Consider the following 20,256-nt stretch of genomic DNA (forward strand, 5'->3'; position numbering starts at 1 on the left):
TCTTTTCGGTTTTTCTTTATCTTTATTAGATTCTGAGATAATGGGAAATTAAGTATTGCTGGAAGGTGGCATTTCTTTTAATTGCATCTACCCAAAACTAAGTCGAGAATTAATTCGAAAGTTTTGTATATGAAATAATTAAAAGGCCCACAACGGTGTTATTGATTTTTAATATTTATTAGAATCTCCAATTAAAATGTCCGGCGCCTCCGCCAAAATCATATATAGGTTTAAAAAATATAGATTTTATACTATAAGTAATTCAACCCAATGGAAGGACAAAACATAGAATGATTGACAACAAACAGATTTAAAAATGCCAACTTTTAATTTGGAACAAAAAGAAAGGGAAAAAAGATTACTTTTTGTGACAAAATCTTTTGTTCGGTGTTTTGACCCACAGTAATTTTCCATAAAAGTTCGACCCTGTCTTTCAACATAAAATCGTTCGACAAAATATGAAAAATGTCGCCACAAGTAGCAATAAGTTTCAGATGAAGAGACCATATTTGGTGAACATTTTAGGGCATTTCCTGGGTGTTTAGGGAATGAAAACCATGTGGATTTTATAAAGAGACTTTTTATCTGTTATTTTAGAAAGAATGATTTCAAATTATTTTAATCTTGCAGTTGATACTGAGTGTTTTACAGACCAAGTTTTCAAAATTTACCATGGATAGAGGTCAATAAAAATAAAGCACATCCACAGTCATCGGTGATTTAATATTTAATATTCGTTTAGCCATTTTTAATACTTTTGTAGAACATTTTTACCATAGTAAATCGTGAATATTCAAATAAAATAGCATTGAAATGATTAATCTAGAATTAACATATACATGCACATCGTTCAAGTGTAATTCTCATATAAATCGTGATGAATGCAAATCTCTGCTCTGCGCAGCAGGTTATTGCATTGGATAGTTGATTGCGTTGATTGCGCTAAAACACCTGCATAGAGCAGACAAGTACAGCTACTTATGCTAATCGCACTGCGCTACGATGATTGGCAGTGGCAATAAAAAAAACTAAAGCGTTATCGTGCATTGTCTATTTACTCGTTTGTTGCATACGCATTTCAGTTTTATCCTTTTGCTGCGCAATGAAGCTGATATATTTCTAGTGTTGGTTCAAATAAAAATCAAAAACCACTCAAGTTTGCACTATTGGAAATCATCTTGACCAAAAAGTAAAAAAACACCAACAAACATAAACAAAGTATTTTCAAGATAATTGTAGGAGTATAGAAGGTATGTAACCCTTTATACACATAAACTTGCAGCCGTTGATGGCTGCTACTGGTTGTTGCCTGCTTAAGTAGTATGTTAAGTAGCCTGCGCAAACGTCGATCGTGACCTGCGTATGTTTCTGTTTTCTCATATGCACATATCATATTCATTTACACGCTTGCGCACCCAACACAACAGACAACCATTCACATCACGCCGAACGTACGCACACATATGTGCGTCGTGCACGTACGTGCGCACACAATAGCATCTACAAGAAGTTTTGTTATTAATTAACGACCCGTTTCCTGTGTTTTTTGTTCATTTCGCTCGGAAGATCGGGCTCATTTACGATCGCAACAATACAATAACAAATCAAGTTCACACCGAGTCTCTTCGCTGTGCGGTCCGTACTCTGCACTGATGTGTAAAACTTATTCAGTCGGTGAAATGTTTGTCGTGTGCTCGTATTATTGACCTAACCCGCATTCGGATTGCAAAAAATCGCTAACAACGACGTATTATTCAATTCGGAGCGTCGCGAGTGATATGAATTACATCGGCTGTTACTGTTACCAATTCGTGGGTACGCAAAACATGAAATAATTGCGGCACGTAGTCATCGAATTCTTCGACGATAACGCTTGTTGAATGTTTGTTTGCAGCATGTTTGTCGTCTGCGAGCGTCGCCGACGATACCTGTTGCTGTATGAATACCCGACTGTTGCGTTGTGCTGAACAATGAATCGATTTAAGGACGCCGAAACAAACAGAAGTAACAACATGGTGATGTCAATCAAGAGCAAGTTTGAGCAAAAGGAGAACACTGAGAATAGTGTGCAAGAACCGCCGGAGCAACGCACCAAGACATTACCGAGCTTATCAAGACAACTCAGTGATCCTGTGAAGGTGAAACGAACGCCAGCATTTCGGTCGGATCAGAAACCCTTTCAGCGTGGAAACGCAAACGCCACCAGCTACAGAGAGAAGAAAACCGTTTTAAAAGTCAGTGATAAACCCAGCAATGTGAATTTGTTAAGAAAACACTTTGATTCTAAAGATGATCTGCCCAAACGACGAATTATTCCGAAAGCATTGAACGAACGAAGCAATTCTAGTGCTGAAATTATTTTAAACAGGTGTGCAAATCATCGCGATTATGTTAATATTACAGCTTTATATACGGAACCAATACCAAAAAACCAACGGCCTAATGCTATACACAACATGACAACTTTGAAAATATCTGACAAGAGTAACAAGACTGAAGTGCTAAATGTACAAAACGCGCACAATTCGACCGCAATTAGTGATGACATCAATTACAAATTGGAAGCTTTAAGTGACACATTGAAATCAGCACTGAAAAAACCATTACCATCAGGCCCAGCACCACAAAAACCACCACGAACCTTCATGCATCAATCTTCAACTACATCACCTGTTACATCACAAACCAATTCACCAGTAATGGTAAACAACGCCCGAAAAGATTTTGCTGCCAAGTTGAATGTCAATTTACAGAAGAGTTTGACACTGAAAGCAAACAACAATCATTCCAGAAGCAATAATACCAGTATTACCAAACCAGACCCAAAATACATGCTTGACAAGCTAGAAAACGCTCTCAAAACGAACCGAATAAAGAAAAACGCGCGTCCGGTGAATTCAGATGACAGACGATTGCAGGACTTGAATGCGCAGACGTCGCGCTCGAAACTTAATTTAAATTGTTTACATTCGTTGAATTGCACGAATAACACATACGAACGATTGCCAGACTTAAATAATGGCAATAGTAGTAATAAAAGAGGCGATGAGCCTGTCTATGCTGAACCATTTGCTTTCCTAAGGGCAACGCATGCAGAAAAACCAAATCAATGTGATATAAACAACGGCAATACCAGTAAAACCAACAGGAACAGTCTGTACTATATGGTAATCAATATTATATAATTTATTTTCACTTTTATGCGCGCAAGCATTGTTTGTTTATCATCTTGTATCCTTGTTGTGCTGCTTTCTCTCATTTCTGATTGTTGGTTGTTTATCTAGAGTACACCCATTGGCTCCGAATCGACGCCGCTGCTGAACAAAGCCGCCGACACCCAGTTCCTGGACGCAGCGCGCAAAACCGACGTAAGATATCAACCAAAAACATACAACGTTTGATTTGGGATATGGTTTGCCGAATGCTTCAGCGCGCCGTAGACTAATTTGTTAGTTGCATGCTTTATTCTGTACACTTTTTATGATATAACAATATAAACAGTAGTGGTCTGCATGCACCTTGCACTTGTAGAGGAGTAGAATATTGGGTTTAAATGAAAAGTTGTTTATGCCGAATGCCTAAAATTAGAACCATGTGTATAATAAAACCGCGTAGGCTTTGCCGGCGATTACTTGATCGTGTTATACTTGGAAACGCAACGCAAAATACCACAGCGCGTTTACCAACCGCACGATTAATTGCTCGTAATTGCATCTGTGAATCACGCAGCGGGCCAGCATTAATTGGACGTGTTCTGTTTTATTTGGTAACGCAAAGGATGAGATCGCGATGTGCGACACGCCGTCCTCCTCGTCGCGCTCCTCATTGGATGAGCCGCCATTGAAAATCAAGGATCTCATCAAATCCTTTGAAGATAGCAACTCTTCATCACCGCCGGTGCATCCGCCTGCCGATCGTGTTGAAAAACTGGAAAAACAGTTGAGACACACACTGGAGCAGAGCTTTAATGATTCGGGTGGTGTTGGTGCGCCGCTGATTACAAACAACAACGATACGGAAGATAAACGGCAAGATGAAGCGATGCTGGGGAAATTCGAAACCTACGTGCGAACGATCAAAATGATCACGCAGTCGCGCCAGAAACACCAACAGAGACAGATGTATCATTGCTGTATGCTGGTCACTTTGTGCGATAAGGTGCCGTATATCAAGTTTAAGTATCCGCCAAATGTAAGTAAACATGTGTTATGTTGGCCATTTTGATTTTTATACGGTTTTATTTATTTCTGCAGGCCAAATTACCTAATAGTATAGCGAATCTCGTCTTCCCGGACTCAACATGCTTTGACAGTGGCCCCAAAGCGCAGTGCTACTCGATTGTGATCACCAACGATGATGGCGAGCGAATTTACGGATATTGCAGACGCGTTCTCCCTGAAGATTCACAAAACTGCCTGCCTTTAGCTTACTGCATTCTGAGTCGCAATCGTGCGCCGCGGTTTTACAATCGCATTTTGGAGGAAATTGAATCTCGACATGGTATACCAGATAAAGACCGTGATATTCTCCTGCAAGAGTTCTACCTGAAATGTTTTCCCAGTCCGGGAGACGCGGTTTCCTTCCAGATAAAGTTCTCGGAAGAGAATCCTCTGCATCATTATGCGTTAGTCAATGGCGGTGTACGAAATGGCGTCACAGAGAAAAATGGTGGAGTAGAACATGTGGATATTGTTTTGCATCAAGATGCTAGACATAAAGAAAATGATCTGGAGGAGTTGTGTCAGTGTTTGGAAGATACCAATTTGTTATTAAAAGTGTTCGCGTCGTTATTATTAGAGCGTAAGGTTATTTTGCTGAGTGGTCAATTGGGCAGATTATCGACATGCATGGAAGCACTGCAGAATATTCTTTACCCATTCTCATGGCCACACACGTTGATACCAGTAGTTCCCAGGGATTTATGGGAAATAGTCGAGGCACCAACGCCATTAATTTGTGGTGTTCTCTCAGTTAATGTTGTTAAGGAGCATGAAATCAACGACGTAAGTAAAATAATAAACTTATTATCATGTTGAATGTTAATTTTATAATATTTTATAGGCGATTGTAATCGATCTCGATCACGGGCGACTCTTACAAGATGTCGGCGATGAAATGAGTATCCTACCCAGATGCCTCATCAAAGAATTCAAAGATGGACTTGCTTTGGCCAAGGTCCACCGTAGTTCGCCTAATAAAGAAAAGCGTAGCATTTATAACGTTCTATTGAGCGATGCATTCCTGCGTATTTTCGTCCATAGCTGCGGCCATTACAAAGACTACCTGAGCGATGAAGGCTTTGACTTGGAAGGATACATTCAGCGTCCTAAAAAGACGATACAACGCTTCCTGAAATGGTTCACACAAACGTCCATGTTCTCCACGTTCGTGGAAAACATCATCGCCGATAAAAACTATTATAAAATCTTCGAGAGTCGCACGAGGATTTACCGAGCGCAAGATGCTACCACCATTTTGGAAAAGATGAAAGAATGGCGACGAGACTAGCATAGATTAATGCAGGAATGTGTTATTATGACCAGATTATTATCATGGGCTACCGTTAACGCCTGCGTTTGTTATATTTTATTATTTAATAAAAAAGAGAGTATAAATTATGCCGCTGAGGTAATTCAACTTGCCACGCCACGTGAGAACTGTTTTTATGAATCGCAATTAACATTAATCACCGGAGGCTTCCAAGTAAACGTTTTAAACACTAACAAATTTAGCTGCTAGGAATTTATGGGATTTTGTGTTGGCAACACTGTGAGGCAATAAACAAGTCTCGCCTGCTTATGCTTACGCGTTTAATCAAGAGTTAAAAACATAAATCGAGACGCACTCCCTGCGATGCACATACTCTTTCAAACGCCTCGAGTTTCTTCCTAGGTTTAAATTATTTACAATGTCATACAGCATGATACACCGTCCACGCACTTTCAATCATGTACATCGTTCATAATACGTGATGCGCAAATCAAAAATTACACTTATCTTAATTTTCTTTTAATCGAATCAGAGCAACTTCTACGAACTAAGAAAGCTAAAGATTAATAAAAATTACAGTACAACAGGAGAAATAAAATGTGTGTCGCCTATCCTAAAGTATGCTTAATGCGTTACTCGTCTTATACTAGTATATTCATCATTCATGTTCATCGTTAGATAGATAATTGGGCTGTTTAGATTAATCCGTATGCATCTAATCATCAATTTAGCATTTGCAACCTAATGTTTCAGTAATTATGTGAGCGATTATTCAGGGAACTTACTACTTTAACATAAAGTAATACTTTTCGAACTAAATCTTATCTTGGTTAGTGTTGGTATTCTCTGTAATATTCCGCTGAGTGCACCTGAATGATTGCCACATACTCACTCACCTTATATACAAATGTCAGCCCTACAAGTGGGCTTCACCTGTTCGTTACAAAGCGATTATGATCATATGTGAATCGGTACGTGCATTAAAAGCTGCGCCCGGTCCGGAAACACTTCGCTGCACATCTCGCATTTGAACGCGCTCTGTGCGTGATGCATCGACGCCTCCGCCAGCTCATTCAGCGGATTCTCGATGATCTCCTGCTTGACAGAGATGAACTCAGACGCCAAGGGATCTTGTTCTTCGGTTTCGATCTCTTCCACGGGATCGGGGCGCTCGATTTTCACCTTTTCTTGACAATCATCCCGCTGCCGACGAATTTCACCACCTGGCCACCGCCGATGATGTGCCTGCCTGGTGCCAGACTATTCCCTGAAGATACCATGGATAAGTTACCTTCACTGCTGCTGGTACTGCGGCGTCTATCCTTGGTCGGTGACCGTAGTGGATCTTCTATAATGTCTGCTCCGTTGATGATTTCTTCATGATCTGTACCTTGGTTTAATCCGAGCAGGCTGTTTACCGCTTGTTCGGTAGGATCCTCGAATGTAGCCAGTGGTAGTTTATCTGGTGTCAATATGTGGTAGCTTACATTTTTCGTACGCGGCCGAATGCGATCTCCACTCGCTGATTTCAATTCAGACATGTGTTGAGTTCGCGTGATGAGCGTCTTCGTCTTGTGCTTCAGCTTACTGGGATCACCCTCGATGGTCACCTTGGTCTTTTGGGTGTGGATCATCTTCGGGCGACCGCCGCTCGTCTGCGCTTCTTTTCCGGTCTTCTTTCGAGGCTTCGCTGATTTTGTGTTGACAATAGTGTTGATGTTCTCGATGGCAGATGAGAAGCTGTTGTACATATCAGAGTACGACGTCTCCGGTGACTTGGACGCGGAGGTAGAGTTTTTGCGTTTTTTCTTCGGTGATGGCGTCTTTATGCTGGCAGCGGCCGTTGCAGCATCATCCTCAGAGTCGAAAAATTCATTCTTAATGGTTTCGGTGACATCTTCCACGCCGTACGTGTTGTTGGTGTTCACGGTGTCCATGAGATGGATCTCATGCGGTTTCAACTTGCGTCTGCGTTTGTATTTCCTCGGCCCGATCTGCGGCTGGCGTCGCATCGCCGTGTTCAAATCACAATGATGAATCAAGTGCAGGATGAGATCCTGTGAGGTTGAGAACATGTCCGAGCAGACCGCACAACTGTACGGCGTCATGCTGTGGCTGAAGTTGGGATCGGGGCCAGAGTGATGCGAGCGAATGTGTTCTCGCAGCACCACGCGCTGGTTAAATGCACGTGGGCACACCGCGCACGCGTAGGGCTTCTCGCCGGTATGAATGCGTTCGTGTTTACGCAGAGTACCACCGTCGGCAAATGCTTTCCAGCAGAAACGACAACCGTACGGTCGCTCACCAGTGTGAATTCGAATATGAATCTGTTGGGAGCTGCGCGAGCCGAAGGTCTTACCGCATTCGCGGCATGGAAACTGCCTTCCAGACACGCTGCTATGGCTATGACGATGGTTCATCAACGAGCGCCCATCGGGGAAGTCCTCACCGCAGACGTCGCACTGCACCGCTTTGTTTCGGTGCGACAACATGTGGCGCTTCAAGCGCGCCTTGTTGTGGAACGTCTTCGGGCACTTCGGGCACGGGAATGTCTTCTCTTTGGAGTGCTCCAAGCAATGCGTCAACAACGCACGGCGATCCTTGCAGATCCTACCGCAGTGCAGGCAAGTATTCTCCGGCAAGTTTTCACCGTGCTTGGCCTGTACGTGCGCCGCCAGCGCTTGCTCATCAGTGGCGGTATCGCCACAGAGATTACAACGGAACTCCGGTGTTCGCGCGTGAACTTCAGCATGCGCGAGCAAATCCAACGCCTCGGGGAAATTCTCCCCGCACACGTTGCAAATGTGCAGGTATTCGTTATCGTTGGTGTACTCGGTCTTGATGTGCACGCGTTGATGGCGTTTGAGCTGCTCTTGACGCTGGAACGTCATGCCGCAAGTCTGACAGAAGAACTCGCCATATTTGTTATCATCTTCGGAGAACTCTTCGTCCTCATCGAGGAAATCGTCTTCGATGCCATCGTGTTTGTTCTTGATGTGCTCACGCATTGTATTCGCATCCCAAAACATTTCACCACATCGCCGGCATTCGAATGGGCTGTCGCCTTGGTGCATGCGTGCGTGTGATGCGAGTGCCTTCTCTCTAGCAAAACCCACTCCGCAGTATTGGCACACGAATGGTTTGCGTGAGTCCGTTATCGGGTATCTAAACAAAAATAACGATTGAAAATATTTATTATAACATATGTATTAAAAACTGTCATCTAATTTGACTTACCGTGTTTCCCCGCTTAATAAATTCTCTGAACCGTCAGCGCTATCCTCTATTAATCGCCCATCTGCATCATAATTATAAACCCGTGAACTAGGACCTTGCTCGTCCTTGATTTTCCTGCCAAACTTTTTGTTCTTGTTCTTCATAAACGCCGGTTTCGCCCGTTTGCGCATCTTTTCATAGTCGTCGTCGAGTTCCTCTTCGAGATTATCCGTCTCTGGCACATACGCGTGAATTTTCAAGTGATTCATCAGATCGAATTTGCGCACGTAGCGCACGCCACAGAGATTACACCCGTGCGGCTTGTCGGTTTGATGTGCGACCATATGGTTCATTAGATTCGCCTTCTTTCTAAACCTACGACTGCAAAAATCACACGGATAAGGCCTCATCGCCGAATATTGATCCTGGTCGGTCGGCAGCGGTATCATCACATCTTCCTCCTGATCATCTTCAATGCCTATATTCTCCTCTGATCCAACCACCAGTTCATTGCAGGCCTCCCAATTGTCAGCCACAACTTCCTCTGTGACACAGTCCATGTATGCCGGATCGGGCGCAAACTCTTGCGGGTCCTCCATGACAATAACGTCTTCGGTGAGGTATACCACACCATCATCGGGCACCACCTCCTCCGAGTTGACGATGACTTCTTCACATACATCCTCATAGTCAACAGTTTCAGCAATCATGTCATCATTATCCATGCCACATATCACCTGCTCGGTCTCGACGATCTCGCCGGCCTGTTCCCAGGTCAGCGTGTACGATTCTTCCATGGTGTCCGTTTATTTTCACACCATTATCGCAACTGCAAGGCGAAACAACCATCGTAAGGTTAGCAAAAGTGGGCAAAACATTTTTTGACATGTGAGGTTATCCAGAATAAGGTTACTTTTTTGAAAAATGTAAACAAACACAAAGCTTTCGGAAGATTTTTGTTAACAGATGAAAGTAAAAAGCGAATAGAAAAAGTGAACGAACGTGTTTCGTGCGTTGCGTCGCACATACGCGTCCGCTTGCATATGTAGCATGCACTATTGCGAGTCAATGCTGGGGAAGGAAAATTACATCATCCACGAAATGGCATTTAAGGATAGAATTGTAGGAAAATTTATGGCCACCCCGTCGCGGAATGCGTTACTGGTTGTTATTTACTTACATTGAGTGTTTATTGATGGTTTTGTTGAATTCCTAACCAAGCATCGGTGTCGACCTTCAACGCGACGTCGTTCGTTCACTCAAAATGGCGTACGTGTGTTTGTTGAGCGCCTGATCGAGTCGGCCGCGCGCCTAGCTACCGCAGGCCGGGGGAAGCGACGCCGCGTGAGATAATTACGCGTCGCAAAGCCCACGGCGGGCACTTTACGCTTTGGCGGTGTTCGCGAATTCAACACGAAGGAAAATCACTGAATTAGGTTAACCGACAAACAGATAAATAACCTATAATCTTGCGCCAAATTTGCTGGGAGTTGAAAAGCTTGCCCAACGCGCACGGCGGCAACATGCGACTTCGGGCGTGATCGATGACGCTCGGATCGCACTTCGGGTTCCGCTTCCTGTCTATGCATATCCGGTAAGTGCATGCTGGGAGATTACGAATTTCAAATCATAAAATGGCTACCGTTGCAATTTCAATATAAAGCGATTTGTTTTTATGAATATTCTTCTTTTTTTCAGTCGTAATCAAGCTCTGTTGTAACCATGAGTACGTTTAAAGGGAAAATCGATGAATTTCCAGGAATAAGCATCGACGATTTTGAAGGAAACAACTTAAAATCAAGCATTTATTTTCTATCACATGTCCATACAGATCATATGAGAGGCTTGTACCAATGTGAGTTTCTCAAACGTCTTGCAAACGAAAAGTTAACATTGTACTCCCATGAAGTTTCGACAATTTTCTTACGTAGTCGATATCCAGACTACGCTAACTGTTTCCAATACTTACCGATAAATCTACCAACAACATTGAAAACCGCTGACAAATTTGAATTCAACGTTACATTACTACCAGCTGGACATTGTCCAGGGTCGGTAATGTTCCTTTTCGAAAGCGACAAACACACGGTGCTCTACACTGGTGACTTCAGACTTAAGTTAGCTGAATTTAAAAAGTTCAAAGGGTTGTATACTCCACAAGGTACTTTAAAACGAATTCAGAAAGTTCATCTGGATACGACTTTTATGTTCAAACGCTATGAACAGTTTCCATCACGAGAAGAAAGCCTGGGCGCCATTTGCAATTTAATCGAAGAATGGTTGGAACAAGATCCGAAAAATATCGTTAATCTGGACACACGTTATCGTTACGGTGCTGAATTTATTCTTAGTAAAATCTATGAAAGATTTAAAATGCCAGTGCATGTAGATCAAAGATCCTATGATGAGTTTTATAAATATCTACCGAACATGGATAAATGTGTTACACTATCAAAAAATACTCGCATACACTCTTACTGTAATGGCTATAAGTCTTTTTGTTCCTCAGGAGAAACAACAATACGTAAAATTGTCATAACCGCTATGTTTTGGAAAGACTGGTCCAAAGAAAAACAGATCAATATTTCCACAAGTAACAGCAACTTTTGTCGTGCCTGTTATTCAACACACGCATCTCTACAGGAAATTCGCGACATTCTCAAGTTTATAAAACCAGAACAAGTGGAAGCAAACGTCGTGCCTGAAGATGATATATGTGACACGAATGAAATGTTGGATTTGATTGATGAGTGCATTGAAGGCAATACACCGATTAAACGTTCACCGATGAAGAGTCGATTGAGTGAAGAAAGCCATTCAAAATATTATGACTGTCAGAAGAAGACTGATAAGGTTGATACAAAAGGTAATAATAATGTAAATGTAGAAGTTAGTGATGATGATGATGTTTACGATGAAGAATTTCACAAATTGAGATCAGTTAAGGATAAAAATTTGATTAAAAATGGCGGAGAAAAACGCTGTCTTGATTTTGATCTCAGCATGTTTGACTAGAGAAAGAAAATAGTTTCTAGATAATTTTGACAGATAAATAAATAGATTTAGGAAAATATTAAAGTGATTTATATAAGTTTAATGTAGAATCTTTAGCTTACAATGTTTTTGTGGATGCAGATTTAATGAATAGTCGACTAAGACGATTGTATAACCAATAATTTCTTATTTTGGGCCTAAAAATCGTTGTAATAGCAGACTAATAATTAAATTTCATTGAAAACTGCTAAAGATTTAAGAGTGAACTTACAAATCAGTTTAATATTCTCCTAAATTTATTTATTTACGCGTCAAAATCATCTAGAAACTTGAAATATTAAAAATACGTTAGTTAAGAGACGTAAATATGATAAAAATTAATTAGACTTGATTAGAATAGCTTTTTTTATATAGTAGATTACGTGATATCCACTTTTTATATGTTTTTATATTAATAATTTTAAATGATTGCGAAGTTGTGGCTTAAAAAATTGCAAAAATACTGATTATTCCAGTCAATTTTAAATTGGTATTAAATGAACAAACAAGAACAAACATATTTCTATATTTATATACAAATAATTTATTTTATCTTTCGCTTTATCCATTCTGTCATAACCGTTCGAATTCAATGAATGATACATGACAATGACAATCATAATTGATCAATAATTCAATTCGTTAATTGCTTACGTTTATAGATATAACAATGTGGTGCGTTTGTATTAGTATAACTCAAAGCAGTCAAACCAAATACATTCCAACATTCTCTGTATTTCATTAACGCAAATAAACATTTTTATGTATTTACTTGAGATTGGAAGTGTCAACTTGGATTATTCAGAAATTAAACCTCATTCATCATATCATATACAATAGATATTTTGTCCGTATGTATATGTAATAATCTACATACTTGAATATAATAATTTCAATCCGCTTCAAAGTTCGTTCACTCATACACTTACGTATGTATGTAATATTCAGTAGAAACTACGAACATAAACTACTGTATCGTATTTCACGTCCTTTTGCTTAAATCTCCTCCGCTTCATATTCATATTTGACAATTTTGCTTAATTGTTTACTTTTCTTACAGCTAGCGTACGAATTAAACATATTATATATTCAATCAGTAAATTTTATATAGTACATCTTATAGTTTATATATAATTTGTTATCTTTATCTGGTAATGGTACTGCAATGTGATATAATTTTTATAGTTTAATGTCAAAGAGTGTTCGTGGACTCGGGTAACAAAACAAGTCAAAGTTCAAACACGTCGTCAGCACAAATCAAGTCAATTCATTGGATGCGTCATTGAGGTATGTATAAATGTTTGACATATAGTCGCGGCCATCTTGCAAAGCACGAGAACAATCAGTTTAGTTATTAATTAATTACAAGAAAACCAATTGAATTAAATTAATTATTTCTATGGAAATATAATCGGTATTAAATTCTTAACCTTTCCAAATAAAAATTTGACTGATAAGACAAGTTTATCTAAAGTTATAGTGAAATATGAGTCATTTATACAAATGCAACTTAAATTGTTTATAACTTTATGTGGAACAATCCGATTAACAAAATTTTCGCATAATTGGGCGAAGAATTTAATTGAGAACATGTTTCTAAAATAATATTTAACTTATTTTGCGTGGTTTTCATGTAATTCATTAATAACTAAACAAAAACATTTTTCGCTTCGCGTTCTGTCACCGCAACTATATCTAGTGCACATCTAATACTATCAACTGTTAAACGTGTTATAGGATATATACAAGTGCAATAAATTAAATAAGCGTTAATTCACCTAAAGAGGTTGGCCATAAAGCAACTTTTGATTAATTCGAAGCAGTTCATCGCGATGAACTGAATGTGTGTGCAAATGATTATACAAACTACAACAGGTATATCATCGTGTAATACAAACTCGGTTAAATGGAGAAACGCTATCTGTCTGTCCGGCTATGCGACATCTCAATGCTAGATTACACCTAATTAATTAATATTAGTATTCAAGTAGGTGTGGAACAATGGAATTCTGGCAGTTATCGTACAAATGTATATCATCTTCGGCATCTCTGTGTGTGTGTCTGTAAGTAATTTACAAGCAGCGCTCGCATTATCATAAATTTGGCTTGGTTTCTTTCATCGTGTGCGGAGACAATTGAATTACTTGTTTGGTCCGATAATATTTACTCTAACTAAACGGTTTTGAGTGTTTGAATCGCCAACGTGTCTAATATATCTCTATTTTAAATGGAATCAAATTCAACAAAGACGGATTGTATGTGTTTGCTTAAGTTTTTGTTTCGATATGTCTCACATTGTTAAGTTTGGTTATGTTTTGCTTAGTATAATCGACGTACAAAAAGTAATAAATTAATTAATGCCCTCACTCAATAGACATCAACAGACATGTGTCGGGAAAAATCGGTCAAAGCAGACGAAACTTCAGTGTTCGGCTGATTTGCTCCTACAACTACTTACGTTGGTTTTGTTTGCATTTGTTTTTGTCTTCACATCGTCTCGACTTAAACAGCCGCCCTGCGCGCTCGCGTACTAGAATTATTTAATTAATGCTATCAATTTGCGTAGTGTTTCTTCTTTTGTTTGTTTTCTTAGTGAATTAGTAATAAGTCTTGTGAACACACAGCTAGCCTGCCCGGGTTGTCTCTCAGTCTCGCGATCATGCACTCACTCACAAATATTTATCACCAGTTTGTTCTTCCTATCTTTTGTCATAATTTGTTTTAGATTTTTTTTCGTCTCAACTAAACGCAACGTGTCACAATGTGTGTGTGTAACCAACTGAAAGACAACTCAATTGATATAATGATAAACGTATTGAATGTAAGAAAACAAAAACACGAAACAAAACACGAATGTCAAACGAAATTAAATAATCATCATCACAGCCTCACAAACAGGCATTCATACAACACACACACGCATTTTACATTTGATCACCGCATACACGCACATGCATACATTGTTCGCATTCATATCACTCACAACACGAGAGAGAAGCGCGTTCTTCTTGCGTCTTGTATACATCGTCGTCACGTCTGATTGAAACGCGAGACGCGTTGTGGAAACGCGTCCTTACGATCAGAGAACAACGTCGGGCAGACTATGTGGCCACTAGGCTCTCGAGTCGTTCTCATGATGAACGATCTTTCTTTCCTTGTAGTAAATCTCCTCGGATTCTTTATCGCACATGAGGAGAACGATGCCGCCGAAGAGGAAAATGGCGGCGCCCCAGCCGACGCCGTACGCCCAGCCGAATTCCCATATCGTGCGATTGCCGAGGTTTAATTCCGCAGCGAAACAGACTGGGTAGATTACCAGAGCCATTATAATCGCAACCACTAAAAATACAATTTAAAAACCAGTTAAATATTAAATGTTTTAATAAAAACAAGCAGAAAACTTACGTGCAATTGCCATTGCAACAACAGCAAGCCGATAATACTTGTATTTAGTGTGATGTTCCTTTGTACGTAACCCGAGTCCTGTTAGAACTGTAGCTACCAAGTCCGCGAGGAGTGTGATGATGCAAAGACCTGCAGCTGCACGGATATACCCAGCATCTCGTGATGGGTAACATCCAACAGGTTCCTGCATATTGAAGGGTAGCGGTTGTGGTGCGCCTTCTTCGATGCAGTGCAGAAAGAGGCCTTGTCTCCATCCAGCCGCCATTAACCAATCGGTGGATGCCAGACCCATGATCATCAGGATGATCACGATCAGGCCGCATATAAATGCAATCACCTAAAACCACAACAAATTAAATCAATGTTTTAAAATTTCATATTAAAGTTAAGAAGAAAAATGTATAAAAACTTTACATTTCTATAGCGCGTTTTTTCACTGCTAACCGAGCTTTGATTTCAGACATTTTCAAACTCCAAATGAACTATTCTTAGCTGTAGTATACTAGTACACTGTTTGTTCGTTATCTAATGTATTGGATACCTGAACATGAACACTAAACGATATATAAATATAGATAACGCGGCTCTGAGACTCATTCAGTCTCGGCCGAAGTACAAACGATAACTGCCTGCATATCAGACGCACTATGCGCCTACAGGTGCGGAAAAATGTGTACTTTTTAAATATAAACACGATTAAATCAAGTTTCTTATCGGTCGACTTAAGTGTAGCAGAAAATGCATTCTTTCAATAGTAATGGTATTGAATGCAACATTTACACTCGTATAATAATATGATGTCATTAGTCGTGTAGTGCGCGCGTCACTTTGAAATGAATGGACTATTGGTTGACTAATACAAGTGAAACAAGTGATTTTTCAAGGAAAAAAAGCATGATTGAATGTTAATTGGGAAGCTTGTTTGGTTAGTCATCGAGTAACTCAAACCGGAATGTTGGTTTTGTCTGATATTTACTTGTTTTTGATATTGAATTGACTTTTGCTTGTTTTTCTTTTCTTTTTACTTTGCCATTACATCTATTTTATTTACTCAGTAAACATCAAGTAGAGTAAAATCGAAATTGGAAGTGGAAGCAATATATTTTTACAATTCTGTTGAATTTTTCAGTAAATTATGGAAAAAGTGGCATAATTTGTAATTTTTAAATTTTATTAAGGTATTTAATAGTGTAAAATCAAACTTCTAGCATTTTTATGTGTAAATATTGCTTGTATTTAGTTTTAAATATTTATATAGTAAATTAGTAGTGTTATTGATATTAAACATCACTTAAAATTCACTCAATTATGCCAAAATTATGATTATATTAAAAGAATATTAGAAGAGGCATATTTAGCATATTAAAAATGAAATTTTCGATTTTTTTTCCCGAAAAATTATAATCAGGCAAGTATTATAAATGATAATAAGTATTCTATGAAATAGTTTAAACATTTAGACTTTTATGGAGTCATTTAAGGGTGCAAAGTCAAATTTATATCGATTTAAGTGTATTTTATGATTTTATTGATTATATAAAGAAAAAAATACTTCATTGAAATTAAACTGCTCTCCGAATTCGCAAAGATATGTCAACATCATTATAATATTACAAAATATTGAATATATTAAGTGTAAACATGATGTTTTGACATTTAGACTCTTCAGCATGTCTAAAAAAATTCTATAAAATTTTCATTGTGTCTGTTGAAAAAATAAATCTACAGATATTTTTCGTGAATACACTCAAAATATCCGAAAAATACAATTCTTCAATTTAAATGATTTCGAATAATAGAGTTGTAACTCTGCAAACCCGCGCAAATAACACACACGCACACAAAATAAAATAAACATAAAAGAAACCAATGAAATCCATCCTGCCAAACCGAACGAGCCTATTGTTATGTCTACTTTCTACATGGATGGTTCATCTGAATGTCAAGGATGCTCAACCGTACGAAAAGAATTCGGAACTTTTTCTGTTACCTGTGCAATCTGATTCTCCGCCATTAAATCTAATTTTATGGGCAATTCAACTCGGCCTCAACACTTATCTGCGCGCATTCAGTGGAAGCGGGGGCGGCAAACGGACGACCCAGCGGCGGCAGTTACGCACTCCGCGTGAAATCGAAAAGGTAGCTGCTGGCTGCCATCAGCAGCCGATGATGCATCGTCCAAATGTTCCACTCGATTGCTCAATCCACAATGAAAGGAACAAACTCAGACACTACACTTCTCAACAATCATGTTTGGACAAACAAATGCAAGCGCACTGATTCAATGCAATGCGAAATTCTATTCCGCCAGGTGCACGACGCACAAAACACCAAACACAAAACCGAACCAAAAATATATATATAGAATAATGAAAAGCTGGTCGACGACTAAATCCGAATCAGGGTCCGGAGCGCACACACAATGACTTCACTTTACTTTACTTTGCGAAACGTTTGTTGACTGTGCAGGCGCAGGGATTGGATTGAATTGTAATCGCGAACAGTTTGTCCAGGCCGCGACAGCTGCGCGATGCGCTCGCAGAAGGGACCCACAAGGCGAGGGTGGCGGATATTTAGTCGGGGACGTCGGGACCGCTACCCACTAATATGCACACAGCGAACGTGGTGCGTGCGGACGGCGGGCGAACAGGAAGCAGACCCTACCCTCGCGCGCGGCGCAACACACCGACGCGATTAAAATCGATCGGCGAAAATAGCAGCAGCCGACCCCACACGGGGTGTGCGAGAACTCACAATACGCGAATAATTGTATCCGATTCATGTCAAAGAAACATTAAAACTAGAAAAAACATTAAATTAAAGTTTTCAAATTGAAAAACTTTTGTAATAACTCTATCAAACTCATATTATAAAGTAATTTACGTAGTAAAAGCGTAGATTAGTAGGTTATGAAACAAAATGGCGATGTGTGTATTGTGGGTTGTATAAGTATAAAATATTTTTCACTTTCTAGAAAACGCCATCTTTTTTTCTTGTATATTCAAAGAATTTATTTTTAATGATACTGTATAAATTGCAATGCGCAGCCGCGACCCTCCAGCATGCGTACAACAACCCTCAATGTAAATTCCGTTAACACTGTATAAAATAATTATCTCTAAGTGTGTTTTACGTTTTGTTTACCTTGAGTGGCCTTGTGATAGTCACAGTCTCGATAGTTGTTTGCGGTGTAGCCATGGTGATGCTATCAACAAATCAACCTGCAACAAGAAAATCACTGTCAACCTGCCAATAACCTAACCTAGGTCGGCACAAAACAAAAGTTGTTTACTTATTAATCTCCCAACTGTTTGCACACACAGCACTAATATAACTGAATCTATGAATTAAACTTGCATTCAAACGTGTAACACTCTAATGGTGTTATTCTGAGCAGCACCCGAAGTGCCGTACTGTCGAACGAACGCAGATTGCAATTCTGAGTGCCCAACGGAGGTCTTTTGGAGGGTTCGGGTCGCCTCAATTTTTCGAGCAGCTTGAGGGTGCCGATAGCCTTCGTAACATGTTGTACGCATGCGCTGCTCTCTTGGCGCGGGTGAAACTGCCTTACCGCAGCTCTTCGTTCTCACTCACAACCGCACTCGGTCGTCTGCTGTCTCAGTCTGCCTATTCATCGAAATTGGTAAGTGGAATATTTTGCCGAGCCGTGTGCTCAGCAGATGTGAAAAAAGATGAAGATGACAAAGAATTGCACGCATCGAGTGTATCTGTATTTTTCAAATGAAAAATTCCACGTTTTCAAGCAAAAATTTCAAATTAAAAAAACTCCTAAAACAATAAATTTGAGATAAATATTTTGTCAATTTTTCACAAGTATTTGCTGATAATGAGCCAAATACGTAGCATATAAAAGATTATTTATATTTTTTGATTGTGTTTCTTCAAAGGTAATTTAAAAATCAAAACAATGAACAATAACAACTTTTGATTGCGACTTTTCAAACGTCAGTATTGAACCGAAATAGAAATAATAAGTATTAACACATATTTGTTGCATATTTGAATAATTGAAGAACCCATACATTTGAAACTCGCGCGCTTTCTGTCAAATTTTAGGGTGCAGCGGGGTTGACTTTAGGTAAAGATACAGATGAGCGCACAGAATACCACTTAAGGCCGATCCATAACTTCGCCGTACGAAGCGTCTTGGAGCTTTCGTACGTTCGTTTGTAAAGTGGTGAACACAGAATCGCACCATAAGATGAAATGCGAAGTGGAACACTTTCGTTTCACAACCAGCCAGCGACGATTATTAGCATGAGAGTTGAAAGAAACGTCGTGAATATGAATAGTAATGAACACGAATGAATACAAATGAGAATGTGTGTGAATAATGGGAAAAAACGAAACAAATGAAACGCGATATGCGTAACCGAATGTATTGTTGGGTTCTAATCTTAGGACGAAAATTAACTTACGTGCCGAATGCAGAACGGACGCCGACCGTTTGCGACGACGATTTCGTGCTGGTGTTGATTATTTCACGTGCATGCACATTCGCTCCGCTTGCTAATGTGGCTAATGCATTTCTCCATTTATAGGTAATTGTGTCAACATTGAAGACAAGTCGTCATCGTTAAATGCGACTTGCGCTAGTTTTGCACACTATGCACTATCACGCACGGAAGTTTATTTTGCTGAACGCACTAAATGAGGATTAAAGATGTATGAATGATTCAACATGTAACCGCTTGAATTCACTTGAGTATTATTACGAATTACGAGGAGCTGAGTAACCGTCAATCCAGCGTAAATTTGCGTTTTGTTTTAATTTCGCGTCGCGCTTCTTCTTTTTTTAAGTTTGTTATTTTGGTTCACTTTCTGTTGTGTTGTGAGCTGCGAGCGGATGACGCACGCTGTGCGCTCATTCAGGCAGAGAAAGCGATGCAAGCGGACGACTATTCGCTGACTGCTCTCGTGAAACAACTCAACCAGGGAGTATACAGAGGAGTAAGGGAGCAAAGAGCGGTTTGGGAGCTATGGCAGCACGTGAAGAAACTGAAGAAATGTGAAATGTTTCGGTTCTCTCCTTCTCTCGCACCAATTTCAAATGCGTCGTTTAGTGTAGTTTGGAGCGCTGGCAACAGAGTA

General features: G+C 39.7%; 3 protein-coding genes and 1 pseudogene across 8 annotated transcripts; 2 read left to right on the forward strand and 2 right to left on the reverse strand.

The window, feature by feature from the left end:
- Positions 1-1,080: 1,080 nt before the first annotated feature.
- Positions 1,081-5,618, forward strand: LOC135803656 (DENN domain-containing protein 2B-like). Of its 2 annotated transcripts, none has more exons than XM_065317325.1 (6): positions 1,081-1,250; positions 1,895-3,167; positions 3,285-3,368; positions 3,778-4,191; positions 4,254-5,003; positions 5,062-5,618. In XM_065317325.1, the coding sequence occupies exons 2-6, from the start codon at positions 1,971-1,973 to the stop codon at positions 5,506-5,508; spliced, it is 2,892 nt and encodes a 963-aa protein (XP_065173397.1). In that variant the 5' UTR covers positions 1,081-1,250; positions 1,895-1,970; the 3' UTR covers positions 5,509-5,618. The 2 variants fall into 2 exon arrangements, with proteins under 2 accessions (XP_065173397.1, XP_065173396.1); XM_065317324.1 differs by lacking the exon at positions 1,081-1,250 and adding an exon at positions 1,330-1,815.
- A 178-nt stretch (positions 5,619-5,796) lies between these two features.
- LOC135803655 (zinc finger protein 418-like) lies at positions 5,797-10,026 on the reverse strand (annotated as a pseudogene).
- Positions 10,027-10,157: 131 nt separating this feature from the next.
- Snm1 (DNA cross-link repair protein snm1) lies at positions 10,158-12,515 on the forward strand. The gene is made up of 2 exons (XM_065317329.1): positions 10,158-10,300; positions 10,405-12,515. Exon 2 carries the CDS (start codon positions 10,429-10,431, stop codon positions 11,719-11,721), a length of 1,293 nt encoding a protein of 430 aa, XP_065173401.1. The 5' UTR covers positions 10,158-10,300; positions 10,405-10,428; the 3' UTR covers positions 11,722-12,515.
- Positions 12,260-20,202, reverse strand: LOC135803663 (transmembrane protein 47). Of its 5 annotated transcripts, none has more exons than XM_065317331.1 (4): positions 19,584-20,202; positions 18,289-18,365; positions 15,145-15,481; positions 12,260-15,078 (listed from the first exon to the last, which is right to left on the reverse strand). In XM_065317331.1, the coding sequence occupies exons 2-4, from the start codon at positions 18,340-18,342 to the stop codon at positions 14,852-14,854; spliced, it is 618 nt and encodes a 205-aa protein (XP_065173403.1). In that variant the 5' UTR covers positions 18,343-18,365; positions 19,584-20,202; the 3' UTR covers positions 12,260-14,851. The 5 variants fall into 5 exon arrangements, with proteins under 5 accessions (XP_065173403.1, XP_065173404.1, XP_065173409.1 ...); XM_065317332.1 differs by lacking the exon at positions 19,584-20,202 and adding an exon at positions 18,437-18,901; XM_065317337.1 differs by lacking the exon at positions 18,289-18,365 and having other exon boundaries at positions 19,584-20,200.
- Positions 20,203-20,256: the final 54 nt, after the last annotated feature.

This window comes from Atheta coriaria, unplaced genomic scaffold (assembly GCF_025399875.1).
Source record: "Atheta coriaria isolate IRGN ID8LTWV9N9 unplaced genomic scaffold, Caltech_Dcor_3.1 hic_scaffold_3_pilon, whole genome shotgun sequence".
In the NCBI taxonomy this organism is placed as follows: Eukaryota; Metazoa; Arthropoda; class Insecta; order Coleoptera; family Staphylinidae; genus Dalotia; species Dalotia coriaria.

Coding starts and splice junctions, on each gene's coding strand:
- LOC135803656 (XM_065317325.1), top strand. CDS start 1,971: ATGAATCGATTTAAGGACGCCGAAACAAACAGAAGTAACAACATGGTG. Junction 3,168..3,284: donor GGAACAGTCTGTACTATATG/GTAATCAATATT, acceptor TTGTTTATCTAG/AGTACACCCATTGGCTCCGA. Junction 3,369..3,777: donor ACGCAGCGCGCAAAACCGAC/GTAAGATATCAA, acceptor GGTAACGCAAAG/GATGAGATCGCGATGTGCGA.
- Snm1 (XM_065317329.1), top strand. CDS start 10,429: ATGAGTACGTTTAAAGGGAAAATCGATGAATTTCCAGGAATAAGCATC.
- LOC135803663 (XM_065317331.1), bottom strand. CDS start 18,342: ATGGCTACACCGCAAACAACTATCGAGACTGTGACTATCACAAGGCCA. Junction 15,482..18,288: donor CTATCACAAGGCCACTCAAG/GTAAACAAAACG, acceptor TTGTGGTTTTAG/GTGATTGCATTTATATGCGG. Junction 15,079..15,144: donor TGTTGCAATGGCAATTGCAC/GTAAGTTTTCTG, acceptor TTGTATTTTTAG/TGGTTGCGATTATAATGGCT.